Source organism: Aythya ferina (genome assembly GCF_964211825.1).
Source record: "Aythya ferina genome assembly, chromosome: 4".
Classification (NCBI taxonomy): domain Eukaryota; kingdom Metazoa; phylum Chordata; class Aves; order Anseriformes; family Anatidae; genus Aythya; species Aythya ferina.
Window position 1 is genome coordinate 34014275 of NC_140300.1, and position 20519 is coordinate 34034793.

General features: G+C 41.0%; 1 protein-coding gene across 5 annotated transcripts in view; it reads left to right on the plus strand.

Annotated features, from left to right (window-relative positions):
* AFG2A (AFG2 AAA ATPase homolog A) overlaps positions 1-20519 on the plus strand; it is a 189830-nt gene that overhangs the window by 24423 nt on the left and 144888 nt on the right. For all 5 annotated transcript variants that reach the window (XR_014692649.1, XR_014692650.1, XM_084518088.1 and 2 more), the window contains exons 10-13: positions 249-403; positions 7322-7531; positions 18541-18594; positions 18996-19075. Coding sequence is in view for 3 of the 5 variants with exons in the window: in XM_084518088.1 (XP_084374214.1) it covers positions 249-403; positions 7322-7531; positions 18541-18594; positions 18996-19075 (499 nt within the window). In the remaining 2 variants the exon portion in view is untranslated. The remainder of the gene's footprint in view (positions 1-248; positions 404-7321; positions 7532-18540; positions 18595-18995; positions 19076-20519) is intronic.

The following is a 20519-nucleotide window of genomic DNA, read 5'->3' on the forward strand; positions in this document are numbered from 1 at the left end:
GCTGTTTTGTTCTGTCTTTTGGAACTGATTTAGTTTATATTCTGTCTGTGGTCATAAGATCCCCTTTTTCTTCCTCTCTCATCAGAAGTGTCTTGCATGCTCCTTGACCTAGTTAAGGCCCGGCGCTGGGACATGCTTTTGACTATCGTTTCCTTTCCAGCGCTGCTGTGTGTTTGTGTGTTGTGCACTTTGTGTTTGTGAGAAACAGGATGAAGTCTACATGTTTTTATGGGTTTTGTTTTTAATAGGTTTGTACGCACTGCGGAGAGCTCTGGGGAAGCGAGCTAACCCCTCAGACAACGAGGTGGCTGGGTCAGTGATGATTGCTTTCAATGACTTCCTGCAAGGGATGAATGATGTCAGGCCCAGCGCCATGAGGGAGGTGGCAGTTGATGTGCCAAAAGTAAGTTATTTTTTGCAGTACACTAGCAACATTGTTAGAGTCACAGTTACGCATTGAAATGTCCTACCAAAAGAGAGTCGTTTTGTGAAGTGGAAGTCTCAAGTTGCCAATAAATGTTGTGCATCATCCTTTTGTTTACATATTTATTTAAATTGAAATTAAAAAAAAACAAACAAACAAACAAAAAAACATTTACAAAAACCTGAGTTCTTAACACTCTAGAAAGAGTTGGTAGTGCAGAAGTATGTGACCTGATACGTAGTTTTATATGCTGGGGGGACTAATGGAGTAAAAAACTTAGGGTGTCTGCTCTGAGCAGATCCTAAATAGCTGTGTAAGTTGGAGCCTTTTGCAAAGCAGACACAAATTTAAGTAGAAACCAAATGTTAGCATTTGTAATCAAAGTGTATTGAAACGAGACTGTGAAGAGAGTGATTGCTGTGATTTGTGTAAAGCAGTTGAGTAATTTTCCATGCAATTCCTACTGCTGTGTCCTGAATGTCTTCAGTGAGATCACAAGGTTTTAACTGAGGGCAGAGCTGGATGCTGTGGGTGGGTGATCGCTGCCAAGCAGTTACCCATCAGGGACTGTCATTACACGAACAATTCTTTTGGCAGTGCCATCTTCAGTCATCATTGCCCCGCTGACAACTCTTTCTTTCGGTTATGTTATAGTAATTTGGTAACAGACACTACATAAATTGAACTGGGGAGCTGATCTACTTTAAGAAGATTCTGATCTGGTTTAAGAAGATTGAGCAAAAGAAAATGTATTTGCTCTTACTGGCTCTTGAGTCTGCAAGCAGTTATGCTGGTGTTTCTCAGCAGCTCCCCAACCCCTTGAAGAAAACATTTCTGTCTTTCTGTGTGATGATGAGTCATCTGGGAATTGGGCTGCACAGCTACAGACCCTTGCTCCCAAACTATAGGAATGGGAAATGAAATCTGTGAACAGGATGCTGCACGCAGCCAGCTCGGATGTCACACTTGGCTTGTTAAGAGTCCGTGCTGTGCAGTGAAGTGCTGGGTGGAAATGCCTGTGTCGGCCCCAGACAGTTTTTTTCTGGAAACGGTGTAGTGCCATCAGCATCTGCTGAGAACCAGAGCTACTAATCTCTTGTTGCTTAATTTGCTGCTGTCTCTTGAGCTCATGTCATTATCACTGTGCTGTGCCTTCTGGACATACGGACCCATTTGGAGCTGGATGCAGTGCTGCTAAACAGGGCAATGATGACATACATAAGTCAGGTCTCAAGGAAATCTGTTCTGAATCCAGGTCAACCTACTATGACAGTTGGCCACTAAACCATCCTGCCAGTGGCTCCCTCAAATGTCACTTATTTGTTAAACATCAGCTGAGTCACTGGAATACTACCGAGACTCATTGTTTTGTTGAAGGGAAGGTAACAGCATAGTGCAGATTCCTTCTGTGCTTACAGGACATGCATTGTAGCAGAGAATGTAGTGCAGTTTCTATTTCCTCAGGTACATTTTTAAGAAGAGTAAGCAGAATTTTATGTTGCATGCTTCTAGTAATGATTCCTAGGTATGTCTTAATCTAATTTTATAGACTCAGTTTTGCCTCACCAGTCAAGGTTACATGCCTAACTGCTCTGGCTGAAGCCACGTGTTTGACTGATTGCTCTGACACTTGCTGTTAATTGGATATAGAAGTACTTGGTTTCAGTAGAAATCAAGCCTCTAACAGCTAACTGGATGCAGTTGCAGGACCACTAATTAGTCACAGCATCTCATGTCGGTGGTGCTATGTCCTAGAACACTTTGCTGGTTTGTGTTGTTCGCTTGAATGCCTGCAACACGCGCAGGGAAACCTCAGTATTGCTCACTTGCCTTGGAACTGATGTTTATAGTCCTAATTTCCATACTAAATTCCTCTCTACTAATTCACTCCTCTTTCCACTTATCCACCCAACACTTTCCTAGCTGGCTGTTGACCTGCTGCACTGTGCTATGTTGCGTAGGTGCTCTGCAGTAATGTACACCAACAGGGCTCCCTTACGTAGCCAGTCTGTGGTGTTCTTAGCAAAATTTTAAAAATGTGATGGGGGATTGAAGCAAAAGAAAGCATGAACAAGATAGGAGTCCAGCTTTCTTCAAGAAACAAACATGTGTATATATCTGGTTAAAGAATCTGCGTGCACGGTATTTTGTGAAGTCATCCTATATTGATCAGCCTTCAGATCCTTTCTTTCTGTAAGGATAGGTTTTTATTTGCCTGCTCTCCTTGCCCCAGAACTCTCCAGCTAGGCAGTTCATTGTATGGGTGGATTTGTTAGAAAATCAGGGATCACATTCCTTTGTCTTTTGAAGTTTGACCTTGATGTTGTTTGTCATCGGAAAAATTCAATCGGAAAATATTTTCAGTCATGAAATAGCTGATCAGCTATGGGATTTTTTCCAAATAGCAGACAGAAATCTGATCTACGTTAATAATATCCTGTTTTTTTCCATTTGTTATATATACATTATTCACTCGTCAGCTCCCTTGGTGGCTTTTAGGCTATGCAGTTGGTGACAAGTAAATCCATTGATGTACATGCTGAATTAAGCTGAGACTTCTGTGTTTTTTAAGTTTCTATTCTGGAGAAGGTGTTATTTTTTCCATTTTTAACTGATTTGAAGTAGCCATATGCAAACTGAGTAAGAAGAGTGCAGAGTCACTTAAAATAAAGCTACAAGTAAAGGTATTTTGTACAAGTGCTCCATCCCATAGTGTCTTGACACCTTTGCCATTTATGTTTTTTGAGGCTGGTGTCACCTCTGATACTAAATGAAAATTATTATGTTTTAATCATGAACTCCAAATTGTTTAGACAACACAGAGCTTGTTCTCTGAAATCAGAATTCTAAGTAGGCTGTAAAGAAAATGTAATTTTTGAATCAGTCTTCACTTCTTAGGTCCTAGAGTAGGGTGTTAACTGCTTGACTGCTTAGGAGGCTGCTGAGCTAAATCCCCCTCTTGCAGTCTTTTGTTTAAGACTTAGAAAAACCTGTTATACACATACTTGGGGTAGTAGCTAAAGAACAAGATATGTAATAGAAGCGAGTGGTTTGGGTGGCCTTGTTGAAGTCACTTTCTTTCTTGTTGTCGGAGGATATTTGCTAACTTTTACAGAATGCTTTGCTGTCTGCTTCTGAAAGGTGCAAGCTAGTTAATAACTTTTTGTTACTAACTCGCGCGTTAGGTGATTCATAACCTGTCATGTTGCCCTTTGCTTGTAACACCGGTGGCATTCACACGTTATATGGATAATGAAAGAACTGTCACTGACACATCCTGAGCTCTTTTCTTATTCCAAAGATATTCAAAGTTATGGATGGGGAAAGCAGCCACAAGTGAGATTGGGGTGGCAGATAAAGCGAGGCTGTGTGCCGGAGGAAGAGGAGCTGCTGAGGTGGAGGCATCACCGTGTGCTTCTCCCCTTGCTTTGCCTTTCAGCATCCCCCTGTCCTTCTGCTGATGTCCAGACTGCCGTGCACATTGCTGGTGACCAAGGCACATGCAAAACCCTTGTCTGCCCGGTTCCACATGGGATCTCGTTTTCTGTTTTTGCAGAACCTTCCTTGAACTTTGCTATGTGTTACAACCTTTTTAGAAGGCTGCTTTTCGTGCAGCAGGGATTTAGGAGAAAGGGGATGCACGTTATAAATCAGAAGTTAATATTTCATCAGTTTGGAGAGTTGCGCTGTAGTTGTTCCTCCCTCTCCTATGGGTCTTTCTGAAATTTTTGTAGAGTGCTATGGGTTTTGCTTGCCCGCTTCATTCCCTTTACTGAAATTCAACACTCAGATTTGTGTCTTTGCAGCCAAAAGGTTCTGGATGAGACATCCTTTGCACGTCTGCTTTATTTCTTTACTGCTGCTGCTGAACAACCTCTGGGGAGTTGCTGTTCTGCATCACATTCTGAGCTCTGTTGACCTAGGGAGAGCTAAAGATTATGGCAGTAATGAAATCTTGGTGTCTTACAGACCATAGCAGAGCGCTGTCTCTGTGTGTGTAAGCTAAGCCCTAAGGCTAGTCTTTGCAACCATTTCCACAGCGACAGAATATCACACTTCATTGCTCTGCTGCGAGACCTTTCCTTTCAGTCCGTGTGCAGGTGAAGATGTGTAGCTGGCCATTACAGTGTGTGCACCGTCATTTAATTGCAGCCACCAAGTTCCTCGGGATGGTATGCAAAAACAATCCACCTAGTTCTGCCAAGCATATATGGCCTTGTGTGAATCCAACTGAATTCTTCCCTCAGAGCGCATTGTTGGTGGGGGACTGTGGTGTTTTTCCCTACTTTGCTATATCCTTTTAAAATGAGGAGACATGTACTTCATTTTGGACTTGACCAGAATGTGAATGTAATGTGTAATTAGCTATTTTTGCTTTTACCATTGCTTTTTTTGAATTCTGCCCTATATTATAGAAGTTCAGCATAAGTTGACTGAATTTTTGCCTGGTGAACTATTTTCTTTTATAACTCGTACCTTGCAAGCTCACATTTAGTGATCCTATTTGTATGTCTACTTCTGTTATTCTTGTTGATGCTAAATGACATATAGGGGATCCTAAAAGTCATTTGAATAGCACCTCAGAAGGCTTGTGCGATAGTCTGCATATTTGAAACAGGGTGAAAACAACATGTAGGTGTTTTCTCCCTGGCTTTTGTGTGTGCAAAGTACCACTAATGGATTTTGCCACTGTTGCTGAAAGTTGTAGGAAATTCCTGGTGTCTTAATTCATTTTCAGAAGTTTTTCCTTTGTGTTTGCCAAAATCCCTTTGTCTAGATATAAAGACATTATGATAGGAATGACTATCTCTGATTTTCTATTTATTATCTCTTTTGCATTCGTTACCTCTTATTGTGAAAATTCAGGCAGGAAGGGAGGATTCTTTCCAACTTCAGGCACCTAACTGAGGTGCCTGAGTTAGGCATCTCATCACCATGTTTGTTCCCACTGAAGGAAAGAGGGAGAAGCTGGGTGAGCGATGACCACATATGGGACTTCTGAAAGGCGGCTGATAATCAGGCTGCGTTGCTCTGTGAAGCTCTGTCTCTCTCTCAGTCTCAACTGTGTTGGGAGCCCAAGGCGCTGAGGTCAATTTTTGGTGATATGAATTTGTGCTCCTCTTTTCCTCTTCCCTTCCGCACTGTTGTGGAGCTTCTCACTTAACTGTTTTTGATGAATTCAGACATATGCTTTTATTTCAAAACTAGAGACTTGTGTGCAGCTCATTTTCATCTATTCCTTTAATCTGATTTGTGCAGGTGGTCTTGCTGGTATTATGGAACAGCAACAGAAAGGTGTTGTGTTTGCTTTTTTTTCCCCCACAATACCACTTTGAAACCGCAATTCAAAAAGAAATATTGGCAGGTTGCAAAAATTGGCTTTCAATCTATGGGAACTGGCCTGCCACTTTGATAATTCCCCCACTAAAATCCTAAAGCCCTGTCCTCTCTTCTGCTACTGGGTTATTCTGCTGTATCTGATTCAGTCTTACCTTTGCTCTGACCTTACTGAATTTATTTCTTTTCCATTTTAGTGTTGTCCCATTCCTCCCTCCCCCAAATAAAGGAATTCAACCCTTGGCATATCCCTCTGCCCTCAGATCCTTCTCAGTGGGCAGTGGCTATCAGCTGTACATATTTCTTACTTCCTCAGGCTTATAAAGTAATTATTTATTTAAGAACCAAAGAACCAGAAGCTGTTAGTCACTAAGAAGAAACACAGGGATTTTTTTTGTAGAGTTCTTGTAGCATGTTCCCAGTATGAGAGACAACATGTTCTGCTGGCAGCAAATCAGCAGCTCCTCACCTTCCAGCTAGCCTTTAATCTCGCAGTACTTCTGAGGGGTTGACCCCTATGTGTTGATTTTCTGTGTTTACTCTCCCTTATCTTTGTAATTTTCTTCTATGTCAAAGACTGACAATAGAAGAGAAGTTTTATTTGGTTTGCAGTTTGCTTGTACTTACACAAAAGTGCTTGCACCACTCACAAATGTTCTTTTTCTTCCTCTTCAGTAGTAGACTGAATTGGGTCCCCTGGTTCAGGGACTTTCCAGTTTGAGTTTCCAGTTTGTTATGGTATCAGGCAAATAGCAATTGGGATGAGCCAGGAGTGATGGCAATTTTCAGAGTCGGGCAAGAGGTGATGCATTGTGTCTTGGTTATACTCTGCCAGCCTTGCAAGTTTAGCTGTCTTTCTGGAGTTGAAGGGTGCCTTACATCTTACAAATTTTTGGAAGAGTGTTTTAAGACACCAGATCATTTGATTTAGGTCCATCTTGATATGTTTACTGTTTGAGGTGGACAGGAATGGATGGTGGCAGAACAAAGAAAGGGCTGGGGTAACTTCTTAGGCTTGTGTAGAGACAGAGAAGTGTAGCAGGTTTTACATCCATCTGCTGTTTTGGATAGAACGCACTGGTGGTTTCCCAGTGTATCCAGTGATTTCCCAGTGATGAGCCTGTCTGGTGTCTTCAGCAGAAAAAAAATAAATGCAGTTGTGTTTGAATGTGTTTATTTCCATAGATAGCTGTCTGTTTGGTGGCTTGTTTATTTTTAAGCTTCTACTCACATCTCAAGTGCCCAGTCATACATAGGAGCGGTGGTGTTGGCAATTGGAGGAGCTCCCAAAAGTTCAGCTTAGGGGGGTCATGCAGCTGGGACCAGGGCCTTACTCTGCAGCACTAGGTAAAACCTTCTTGGGTTCATTAAGTCTTCAAGGAAGACAACAAAGTAATTTAGAAATTATACATCAGCATCATATTAAGGGGGAGAAAACTGAGCTGTGACTCACTAATGATCACAGAAAGTATTGTTTCCTATATGGTCATGTTATTATTTTATTATTTTTAATTAAATTTTTTCCATTGCGTGAGTTCAACAAAATGGTCTGCTTTGCAGGTATCTTGGTCAGACATAGGAGGACTAGAAGATGTCAAGCTGAAATTGAAGCAGGCAGTTGAATGGCCTCTCAAACATCCCGACTCCTTCATCCGAATGGGGATTCAGCCTCCCAAAGGTGTGCTGCTTTATGGACCTCCTGGATGCTCAAAAACAATGATAGCGAAAGCTTTGGCTCATGAAAGTGGCCTCAACTTCTTGGCAGTGAAGGTAGGACATTTAATCTTATGGTTTCTTAACTCTGGGATAACAGTTCACAATTTACCAATTTTCAGTGCTAGAATCCAGTGGCTCCTGGCATTTCTGATAATTACCTCTGCTACAGAAAATCCCTTGTAAATATCAAACGAGGTTTGTGTTTTCTTGTGAAGAGGACTACTTGCTTCCTGTACACTTGTGTTTTCTTAGAATGAGGGGGGTTAAGCCATACAGAGGCATTTAAATGCCTCTCTTAGTCTGGTGAAAAATATTAATTATTAGCATTATTTTAAAAACTTTTTTTAATGGAAACAAATTCTTAAAACAATGGTAGCAATATGCAACTTTGGATAGTGGATAGATATTCTTGCTGCAATAATTGCTTGCATGGAGATAATACCATCTCAACTCTTACATTCCTTTTTATTCCTTAAGAATGGTTGCTTTCTTCATCTTACTACTTGTGTTATATTACAGATTTTTCTTGCCCTATTAGTCCTTTTTCAGGGGAAATCATTCTCTTCCATTATTTCTCAGAAAGTTTGCAAAATCAGTTATATCTGGAATACTCTTTGATAAGTGGTATGTTCTCTCAGCATTAAGAAACACAGAGAAATTGCCTATGAAATTGATTGCTGCGGGTCATATGGAAAATACATGAGTGGAGGTTATTAAATAATAATACGGAGCTTCGGCGCATAGGAGGGAAAAAAGATAGTAGAGCGATTCCACATGGGGTAGTCTTGCAGCTGTGTCAGAATGTTAATGAAGTGCAAGAAAAAACATTTGTTTAAGTATTTTTCTTTTAAAAGTATCTCCTCCTCAACAGTGTGATCACGTACTCTTTTCTGTTGACCATCTCTTCGCTCACAAAGCTCTCTGTGTTGCTAGTTCCTGCGCAGCTTCCTCCTCTGCCTGTCCTTTCAATCGCGTTGTGAATGTGGCTCTGGAAGCAGAGGCGGTTGCGCTGACCCTGCAGCCAGCAGCCCTGCGCTGCCGCTGCCTCCTGGTGCTGCAGACAGGCCTCTGGGTCACGGTCACACCAACAAGAGCAGCCTTGGAAACCTCAGCCCTTCAGAAACGCTAGCTTTCCTGCCTCTTCCCTGAAGACAAAGTCGGTCTTTGTACTCCGGTTACTGGTAAACAAGGTAACCTTTTCCTCCTGCACCGCTTAAGGAAACATTCTTTCTTTGTTTTGCCCAAAGCACTGAGGGCTGAAAGGGGAGGAAATAAAAGTCTCCATCTGGAAAACAAAAACCAAAACCAAACAAAATAAACAACAACAAAAAAACACTATCAAAAAAAAAAAAACAGTTACAACTAAGCATTGGCACCATGGTATATTCATCACTCTATCTTAATCGCTGAAAATAGCTGATGCAGCTGTATGGTCCATACGTAAAAGATCGGGAAGGTGCACTGATATGAAATACTTTTATACAGCAATGCAGTGTTTCTCCAGGGTGCAAACCCCCAGCCCTGATGAGCTGCAGCAGAAAGGGCTGGCTTGGGGAAAGTGCCTTTTATTCCCTGTCGGCTTAAATCCCTGGGCCTGGAACTGGTCGAATATTCAATGTACAGATGTTCCAAGAGGCACATCTCTGGAGTGTGTTCAGCCTTGGATGTGTTGACTCCAGGAAGGGAACACAGCCCACTTTCCCTAACTTCACGTTTGCTTCCTGGACAGAAAAGGCAACATCCATCATGTACTAAATGTGTTAAACATCATTGTCTGTAGCACTTCTTAAAGCACAACAGGCATGAATTCATTTCCACTGCATGTATTCCTGCAATAAATCCAAAATAGATGAATATGATTTTGAGAGAGAGAGAGAGAATTTTTCTTCCTAGCTAGGGGTTCTGTTAATTTTCCCTTTCTCTGCATCGTGTCTCAAATATCCATCTCTGGAACTGGTATCAGGCTTTTTGAAATGGAAGCCTGTTTGTGATAATTTACTTTTCAGACCTGCATTTTCCTTCCAGTCGGTCCTGCCCTAAATAAGCAATCCTGATGAAAAGTGTCTGCCATACAGCCAGTAGGTTGTGTGTGCTCTGGCAGTATAGCTCAGGGGGCTCAGGTTCTTGGTCCGTGGCAGGGACACTCCGTGGGCAGGAGGCTGTGCTCTGGCGATGGATCTGAGTCCATGGCTGGATGACACCTCTCTCCCCTGTGTCTGAAACCTGAGAGGGAACTGCTTACTTGGTTCAGTGATTTTTTTTGGAAGGTGGCCCCACTATGCACACCATGTTTAAGCGATGTGGACACAGTAAATCCGTCCCTTTCCAGAAGGGGTGACAGCGTTCACCTCGGCTGGTCGTGCCACTGGGGTGCAGCTGGCATCTCCCTGGCTCAGGGAGGGCTTTGCGCTCCTCGTCCAGATGTGTCTGTGCAATGTCTCTCCGGTTTGGCCAGCTGCCCCTGTTAAGTAAGGTACTTCGTCTGGGGTGTCTGTAATTTCCTAAAACGTGATGTTTCCATATGTCTTAGGAGCAGCCGGCTGTCACAACGCCATATGAGACGTGGTCAAACGGCGTGCGTCTGACTTGTCTCTAACCTGGTCTGGGAGATAGGCAAAGTCTAGATGTAATTTCTGGGCAGAGGAGACGAAGAAAATAATGTGATAACAGATGTTTGACGTTGCATCCTGTTCTCTCTAAAATCTATTGTGAAGTTTGAATGGTTAGCATTACAATGAATGTGCCCTATTGTAAACACGCTCTTTGATATCTGGCCAAAACCTTTTTATAGCTGTATTTTCATCAAGATCGGTGACCTTTCGCTTTTCCAGAGAAAAGCAGTTGTTTTGCTTGTTTGTTTTTACAGAGCTATCTTGCATATAATTCCTAAGGGGAATCATGTATTTTTATTCCTTTACTGGACTGTCGTTCTTTGTCTCCCTTACAGTGTATCTGCTAAATTTATTGGGAGGGAGGTTGCCAACTGCTTTGTAGGAGATGGCTCCTCCTGTTCCTTCTTATCGCCCCTTTGTCTGTATCTCTTGTAGCATTGAGGCTTTTCAGGGGGTTAGTGATCATCTTGATACTTTTTTGCCCAAAATCTGTTATCAAAAGACAGCTGAATTGTTCTCAACTTCTTGGAGTTTTCGGTGTTTTGCAGTCATGGAGATAAGCAAGTAGGAGATGGCGTGAAAGAGTGAACTAAGATAATTGTTTCATTCTTTGGTGGTTGAACATCACTCTTAATTTATTGACAATTTCTGATCTGATTGAATTCTTTTTCATATCAGCCATCCGTGCACTCTTGTCCTTCATGATCCTCATGTGCAGGCCCAAAAGCTTGTAATTTTCCTCAGAGATGTATTTTATGTGTCTTTCACCAACGGAAAATAAAATTGTACGCAGATATTAAGCCTATAAATATTAATAGGATGGGGGATATAATTTTCAACTTCTGCCAGGCTGATGACACCTCTTTGTTATATATAACTACATGTGACATTTTTGCTTTAGACGTGATCTAATTTTCTGGAATTGAATATTACTGCATTGCTTCTCCATTTTTTCTGCTTCATTTCACTGTTTACTTGGTGATTATCTCTCTGTACTTTTTGACAGTTTGTGCACTTAGGGTCAGCTTTGACTGGCTGCTTTTTAGAGATGTATGTTGATTAGATCTCTGAGATTTTAAGGTGATACTGTAAGAGTAGTCTGGGGAGGAAACTTCCATATCTTGCTGTATTCCATAGATTGGGAAATGATGATAATTTTATCAGCATTTGGCTTGCATCTTTGTTTAGATTTTGCTATGGCTGACCAACTGGATTTTTTTATTTTTTATTTTTAGGAAATCCTATGTCATTATGTTGTGCTAAGAATCTAATGAATATTACGTTTCTTCATGGATTTTCTGTTAGCCTCCTGGGAGGCAACTTGCAGAGAGACAATCTCTGATTTTTATTTATTTATTTTCTCTTTGTTGTTATGATATCTATTTGATTAACTTTACTAACAACGATGCCATTGTACTTTTTTGTATTAACCTGTTTTGAAATGAACGCTGAAGCTTGCTCTTACACTGTAAGGCTGATGAGGCACCGCTGCAGCACCTACCCAGATAAAGTCCATCAGCCACGTACAAGCTGTTCTTTGGCTGCCAGTCCCAGAAGGACCATGGGGACTGGAAAATCCTTTTGCCCCCTTTATTGCCCAAGATGCAGTGTACCAGAAGGGACGTTTGTTGGTGATGGTGTCCTGCATTACCTTGTACTTACTCAGCCTGCTAAAGTCAGAGGGAGACTTTCTGCTGATATCAGAAGGCTTTTGCTCAGGGTTGTATCAACAAGGGATTTTGAGTTCTGCTTTCTGTCCAACAAGCAGATTACCCAAGTTTACAAAATAAATACCAAGAAAAATTATGCAACTTGTATATGTTCATAATGGTTTTAGAAGCATCATTTTTCCTCTTGCTGCTCAGTGCTTCTTAATATTTTTCTGTTTCAAAGCAAAACTAAAGCAAAAACTCATTTAGTGATACTGACAGAAAACAGCTTAGACCTACAGAAAATTAAGATTTCCAAAAGTTAAATCTCTCAGAATTCAGCTGTCTAAGTGAGACACAATAATTGTTGTAAATATGATAAAGCATGAAAGCAATATTAAAAAAAAAAAAAAAAAAACAAAAGAAAACATGATGGTAAGTAGCATTTAAGAACGTTAATAGCAAGCAAGTGATATGTAATATACTGCTCTAAAATATAAGTTTTGTTTGTTAGGAGCTCTAACTGCGATAGACAAAAATAAACACGTTAGAAATTATTCCCAGCATTTTACTTTCCGTTACTTAAGAGTTTGGGCTGCAGGCATCTTTTATTTTCTTCAATTAGCAGTAATTACAAAAATATACACTGTTCTCGGAGCTCTGACTTCACCTTGGCTTGATTTAACTTCCTGTATCACCCTGCAGATGCTTTTGTACCACTCCCCGTGCTTGACATGTGCTTAAGTTTAGTTTGTCATCTGGGTCAATTACGTCAAAATATTTTCCAATTGAAGTTTCCTCAGCTTTTCCCTTCAGCTCTTGGCTGGGGCAGTTAAAACAGATTAATGAGGCTTGGAAAGGCTGCCTGCTTTGCTTTGTGAAGAACTGTCACTGAATTTTGGGAAGATAGTTTAGCCTTCCGACGGGGATTTCTGCGAGTAGAAGAATGAAATAAGAAAGCTGGGTGGTTGTGACTGGCTGGGCGATGCATATAAGATTAAAAATGAAGAAGCGTTGTGGTTTTATGGGAAACTGGCAAACATCCAATAACATTGGCAAATTTTATTTACATATAGTTATATTTATTTGTGTAGTAACACATTTACAGCAACATGCTAGTTAATTAGCGCATAATGAGACAACATACTTTGAAAATGCTCTAATATTTCCACAAGGGAGAGCAATTGGAGATACTTTATGAACACTGTGGGTGCTCAGGCTATCTGCATGTTTTACTCAACTGAAAATAAGGCATTCCTCCATTCATACCCTAAGATTTCCAACAGTGAACGTGCAGACAGAAAATGATTTGGAAATAATCTCCCATCTCAGTTTCCTTCTCCCTTCTCAATTACTTTGCAAGATTAATGAACGTAGCTTCCCCCTCTTGAAGTTGCCAGGTTTGTCAGCAGTCGGGATGTGGTAAAATGGCAGTCAGGGGATCGGGTGCTGCTGGAGCAGTGAAGTATGGCTCTGAGTATGTTTTGCAGCATGGATGGCTGATTTCCTGCCTTTTTTTTCACCATATTGTGGTTGATCCCACATGGATAGTGCCCTTCTGGTAACAAGCCTGGTCCTAAACAGAGTAGTGGATGGCAGCCTTTGGGCCCGAGTGCTGGCGCTGTAGGGAAATGCAGTGCTGAATAGGAAGGGGCGCTGAAAATCCGTGTTGGACACGAGTGACTTGCAAAGGGGCCTTTGTGGTGGGTGGGATGGGGTGCTGTTGGGTCTGCTTCATCTCTGCCCCCACAGAATTTCTCTCTTGATACTGCGGTGCCGGTGCCTGCGCCGAGTCCTGACAAACCATCATGGAGGCTGTGCCCAACAGGGCCCTCTCCGAATGTGCCATGAATTAATTCAATGTTTCCCATCAGTTCACTGCACACTACAAATCCTGGCTTCTGTGTTACATGAAGAAGCCCAGACAGGTTGTTGCTAAAGCTTGCTGGTCAAGACAGAAGGCGAACAAGGTCGATAAAGGAAAGTGCCTTAGCAGTTTGATGGCGCTGCTGGTAGAGACTTAATTGCAAGGACCACAGTTCACAATTTTTTGCCAGCCATTCCCTGAGATACTTTGAGCCCACAAGCACCTGTCTAATTTGAAGTTTTTAAAACACCAGACAGGTGCCAACAAGTTTTTTTAAGGTCCTTTGGTATGCAGGGCAGAGGGAGAGGAAGTGATTAAAACGGTGAGTGCGCTGAGCCTGGGGTTTACAGGCTGCTGAGAATCTGAGCGATGCAGATTAAGTCATTAAACAGCATTAAAGAGAAGAAGGAGGCTTTATTCTTAGCAAGCAATATACTGCATTTTATTACTGAATGTTTGTCTAAAATGCAGCTTAACCAAGATAACTGATTTAGGAGTTCTTCCAAACCGGTTGCTGACGTGACACTAGGTTCTCTCACTTGCACTGTCATGAAACTGGGAAGGGGGAAGCCGAAATGTTGCATCTAACCCATGAAGGCTGTGCTGGTGGTGGCTGGGATCACGCTTTGCTCATCTGAGCTGGCTGTCGGCGCTACTCTGGCAGGCTGAGAAATTAGCACATCAGAGTGATGTGGATCGCATCTGCAAGGTAGATGCCTGTCTGTCCAAATCAGTTAGTGTGAATGTCTAACTCAGATGCAGATGTCTGCATGTGGGCAAATAAACCTTGCCCTGGGTATGCATTTTAAGGAGTTCAGAACTGCTTTGACATGAAGCTTTATTTTTTTTGAGGTTCACTGTGCAGAGCTCTGTTCCTGTATACTTAATTTGAAATTAAACGTTAATTATTTGACTGATATTTTAATGTCTGTTTAATAATTTCTTCAAGCATAAGTACATAACTTACCTGATTGTCACAACAGTTAAAAAAAAAAAAAAGAGAGAGAGAGAGAGGAAAGTCACAGATTAAATTTCTTATCAGTTGAAAGTCATTACCCTAGTATTTTCAGGTGGAAAAAATCCCCAAGTGGCTTTAAGCACTGATTAGAAAAATTACTGATACTCTCTGATACTCTTTAACTTCAGGGATACCAGATGTTGCCCTTGCCGTTTGAAAATACTGAGAACTTCTGTCATAACAATGTGTACATAAGCTTATCTTGTGTTGCAGCCTGTATGCAGAGGTTTTATCTTTTGAGCAGTTAATCTTTCAAGAGTTTATTCTGATCATATTTAAAATGTAAGGATGTTTTTCTTTTATGTATATAAATACATATTTATATATTATATAAAAGGGCTACCAATTTATATTATATCTATAAAAAGGGTTACCAATATAAGAGAAAAATCTACACCCAATCCAGATGATAAACACGTGGGAGGCATCATGACAGAAGGGGAATGCATCTTGTAAAGGAGGATGGGATAGTCTTTCAACAGAGCATGCATGGAAACAACTCTCTCTATTTTGAGGCTGAATAAACAAAACTCAGCAGTATGCAGCATGCCTGAATTGGCAGATTTTATACTATTGTTCTGGGTTGTAGCTCACAAATGGTATGCTTATATGCATGGCTAAGCTACAGCTACTTCTGCCAATTTCCTCCTCCAAATCTTTTGCTGGTTTTGGAGTCACTGTGCAAATGACCAGAAGGAGCAGGTTTTATTTCTTCCCATCCTTTCATACGGAGGATTCCTTCTTGCAGAAGAGAGCAGAGCTATGCATCATTAAACTGTACCATTTGTTACTAGCACCTCTAGGTCAGTATATCAACAGCTGTAAACAGCTTTTAAAGGAATCATTATGGTCACCTCCAGGCCAAAAATGATGTTTCACCAACTGTCAATTTGCTGAATAAGTGCGGTTCGTGTCATTTGATTTTTTTAAAAGCAATAGAAAAGCATTGAAAAATAATAATAATAAAAAATCTCCTGGCATTTCTTGAATAGTCTCCAACTTCTAAATGAGTTTCCTGAAAAGAGAAGGTGAACTTTCAGAAAATTGGAAGCAGTGCTTAGCTGTCAGCCAGCAGCTTGGTAATGGCCACTGGGCTGCTTGGCGTACAGACCGCTCCCTGGGAAGAGCGGCCATCCATCTCAGCCAGAGGACAACCTGTTTGCACACAGGGTAAGGCAGACGTTCAGCTTGGCTTGGACCAGAGCTAACCCAGTTCAGTTCCTACATCCAGCTTCTTTGAACGTTTCTAGTTTTTGTGTTGTGGTTTCAAGTGTTTGCATTAGATGAAACGTATACCAATTCCTCTTCTTTGGTGTGCTTTTTCTTTCACTTTGGAGTCTTTTCCTTTTATTGCCGTGTATAATAAGAGCTCTAAGCTGCTTGTAATAAAAGACATGTTTCTGAATGGCAGTTCTGGTATTGTTGGTGAGTGGTAAACTATGAGACCTTCTTCAAATCAACTTTGATGAAAATTCTCCATAGGGCACAGGTCATTAATACATAGTGGTCTTTAACCTGGTGTTGCTGCTTAATGAAGAGAAAAATTGAGAAAAACTTCATGTTAAAGCTTACAGCAAAACCATGCATTCAAAATAATTCTCTTTGGAAACATTTTAAACACTATGTATTGCTTTGATGTTGCCTTGATCATATTTTAATGCGTAATTAAAAATAAAACTCCATGCATCTGAAATTATATTGTACCTTAAAGCACAAAGGGAGTAGTTTTGGTTTTAAGTATTTTTTGCTCAGACAAAAGAAGAGAAAATGTCAGACTATTTGATGTTGTTTGTCATACTAGAGGAGTACACTGTTGGCTCTGATGTTTGTGATGTTGGCTTCCATGAGAATACTGATGTGGATGAAGACAGTTTGTGGGAACAAGGGCATGAGAGAGAAGCTCTGAGAAAAAGGTAGTAGGAGAAATCTGTAATCCTGGGTAGAATCTGCGGAGATTTGACAAAAAGCTAGACAGAAAGTGAAAGCTGCTGTCTTGTTACTTCGGCAGTTGCTAGGCCCACTCTATCACATTTCTCATCTGCAATGAACATGATGAATGGCAAGGGCCCAGGGCAGCTGGATGCTGTCTATTAGAGCTAGAAGCCTGTTCTTCACAAACGGCTGCTTGCTCCTCATCTTTGATGTTCACAGTGAATATAGGAAAAGGCCTTGCATTACTCTCTATCACCTTCTCACCTTCCTTTTTCCTTTTCTTTGTCCTTCCTGAGTTATGTGTCTGAACAGTTCTGTTCTTATATAGGCGTCCAATAGACTTTGAAGTTGTTGAAAGCCTACAGGTGCCATTTTAACTTGAGATACTGCAGCAGTAATTTTAAGGATGGATGTGGAAGGTAGCAGCGCTTGTATCATTTCTGTTTCCTACTGGCAAGGCATATGGTACTCTTCTTCAGCCCTTACACAGTTGGCTTTACCTGTATGGCTGGCTGCTGCTGTGTCTCACCTGGCCCTATGGGTAATGGACCACACTAAAAAATAAAATAAAATAAAAAATAGTACTGTGGCATAGCCAATATGCTTTGCTGATACCAGATAACTTATGCTTTTCTTATTACAATATACGTCCGTTCCCAAACATTTGCAGAGGTGCTTTCCAGTGGTGCCAGTGTCAGGATAAAGTCAGTGCGCTAACATACTGCAAGGTTGAAAATGAAAGTGGAGAGGGGAGGCTGCAAAAAAACAGTGTGCTACATTTTCGGAGTAAAAGATGTGTGTTCTACCCATCCGGGTACAAAGACCAGGTGGTCCTGCTGGAAGAGGGACCACCAGAAGCTCTGTCACTGCTGGTGTATGTCTGCCACACATTCCTGGTTCCAGCATAACTGCTGTTTGAAGCTGCCTTACTGCTCAGCACAGAGCATTGCCTGAAGGTGCTCATAGCACTGAAGCACAGGAAGGTTGTGCAGTTTTCCAGCTGTGAAGGACGTTGTTTCTGCTGGTGAAATTATGAGGGCACCTGTTCCCTGGAAAACAGACCGAAGCCACTGGCTCGTTTTGTTCAGGGCAGTGGATAATCATCGCTGGTCATGGCTGCAGGTCAATGTTGATGCAAACCAGGCTGAAGTCAATGAGTCATTACCAATCCCATGAGAATCTTAGCCTCATTAAGAAGCGTTATTTTAGCAGCCTGTCCTACGGGATACAGCAAAACAGAAAATGCTCTGAGAATTCTACATTGTTTTGCTTTTTGTAATTGTAAGTACTTGCTCAAGACTTCAGCACTGACCCTGTGGTCTCCGGTCTTTTCCTGGTGGACAGGGCTGTGAGTATAAACAGGCACCGCAGCAGCTGGCACTAATAATTGTGCTTGGCAGAGAGGAGAAGGAATGCAAATCAGTGAAGACACTGAACAGCTTTCTTGCTGGGGATGGAGTGCCTCATGGATGGGTTTCAGGTGTGCTGCTATGGCAGCTGCTCCTTGCTGGACTTGCAGGCTGTCTGATTCAAAAAAGTGTTGTTAAACATGGTTTTAAGTCACTGCTTCAGTGCTTGGCTAGGTAGGATGCATGTTGAGTGTACAAGTAAATGCTTTTCCATAAATGATCTTTTTGGCTGACTTGCAGCCCCCTTGTTGCTGTTGTTGATCCCACAACTCCTGAGAACCCCCAAGTGTTTATTTTTTTGGTTAGTGCTGTTTCTCATTAAAGTACTAGGTAAGCACTGTAGTAAGAGGATTAACCTACAGGCATAGTTACTTGCATGCACAGTGCTATAAATGCAAGAAAACTGGGTATAGGTAGAAGGTAAGCTGAAAAATGCACAAGTAAGACTTTTGCAAGTGGCAAATTGTCAAAATTCCTTGTAAGTTTATCAGTAATGTAACACTAGGAGATTTTGACAGTCATTTAGGATGTAAATATAATATGTATTTAAAACATTTATTTTTCTTAATTTTACAGGGACCTGAGCTGATGAATAAATATGTTGGTGAGTCTGAACGAGCAGTGAGAGAGGTGAGAAAGTGCAAGCTATACATGATGTTCACTTTTCTTGGCATTCAAATTTTTCTGTGTTTATAAGGTTATCTTTAAATTTTCCAAAAAATTTTTGGTTTAATTTTTTTAAACGACCAAACAACAACCAGAAGGGATCCTTGTGCTGTTTAACTTCATCCTGCACTAGCCTAGTGATGCACATCAGATTAGGGATCCTGTAGTAATTTTCACTATAAGCCTGTGTTACACAGGATCAGGAATATAAAAATATAATAAAAGGTCAGTTTTTAAAAAATGATCACAAAGCTTATGTCTGTTCTGCGATGTTCTGTAGCTTTTGAGGTGTGCAGGGGTTGACAGCAGTATGTAAAAAAAAATTCAGTGCCTTAAAACTGAGTGCTTCATGGTTGTTTTTTTAGATCTTTAGGAAAGCCAGAGCGGTGTCTCCTTCAATTCTTTTCTTTGATGAAATAGATGCGCTGGCAGTTGAAAGGGGAAGGTAAGTAACCCTGTTACAAAAATCACAGACATCATTCTCTGATAATTTACTTTGTATTTTACATTGTGCAATCACAAGTATATTGTCTTTCTAGAATTATTTTATTAAATAAAATCATTCCACATGCAGAAGAGTAGTGTTTGTGACTTAACTATAAGAGTATTTCACTTGGCATAAACAGGTAAGTTGGTGGAGTTCATCCTTTCTCATGTCATTAGCAGGAAGGATTCTACTGGTTCTCATGCCCTTCGGCTCTTTTCTGTGGTTTTAACTTGCGTTTATTTCCAGTAACTAACTCCTTTCTTTTCCCAGGGTTGTTGTACCGTCCTAGTATAGTGCCTCCATCAAGCAAAGCAAATGATCATATGCTATATAACTCTGGGATTTCCAGAGAGACTACTCATATGCTTAAATTTAAACTCACATTCAAGCATTTTGCTAGACAGGGACAAATTTCATCAAAAAATTTAGAAGCGCGTATGTCCTTTTACGTGTTACCTTAAAAAGGGATTCTTCTGCAAGCAGCTAACAATCTTCTTACAATATGAGAGATGTTTAGCTTTTGTCTGAGGGAGTATTATAGCAGGTTTTATTTGCTGCTGTGGCATTTAAAATTTGACAGGCTATGGAAGTAGTCTTTCTTGGGGGACATGTTTTTCATAAAATAATTTTTCTAGTGAACAGCTACGTGTTTTTTTCTGCTTTGTTTGATTTGCATGAAGAACTATGACATGTATGCATGTAGAAAGTATTTATCTAGTTTAAAGAAGCATCAGTTTTCCATCATGTTTCTGGAAAAGAAGCTACCTTGGCATCCATACAGATCCCTCCGTATTGTGAAGGGGCCATTTATATCTGCAAAAATGGGTTAAAGACATCAGTCATTCTGATGTTTCAGCAACTAGAATTGTTTACTTAAAAGGAGATGTCGTCTTGTGTAGCGTAGAGCTGCCCTGTGAAACTACTAAGAAAATGAAAACATTCTCTGCTGAAACTGCAAAAGCTGATATAAGACATCCCCATCAGCATCCTTCTCATATGCAGTGTGTGCAACTGTGACATTTGTAAACTTCCTAGAAACGCTAGCCACCCTGTGGTATTCACTGAAACACCTGCCTGCTTTTCACAACAGAGAAGTTGCAAAAATGTGTGCTGGAATCAAGCCAATAGGAAAAAAAAAATCCCTCTGCTGCAACGCTCATGTGTTTAGTTTTCAGAAACACTGCTTCATCAAGATAAAACCTTCTGGAAGAATAAGACATAGTATATTTTAATCAGCCTTTTCACCCCATGCCCTAAAGGCATTGAGCTTGTTTATTTGTTTTATTCTTTTAGGGGGTAAATAACCCAATTTTACCTTACCTGGAACTGTCTGTGGGGGGTAGTAGGCCTGGCACAGCTTGCTGAAGAATGTGGTATGACCTGCTGCAGTCATGTTGCGCTG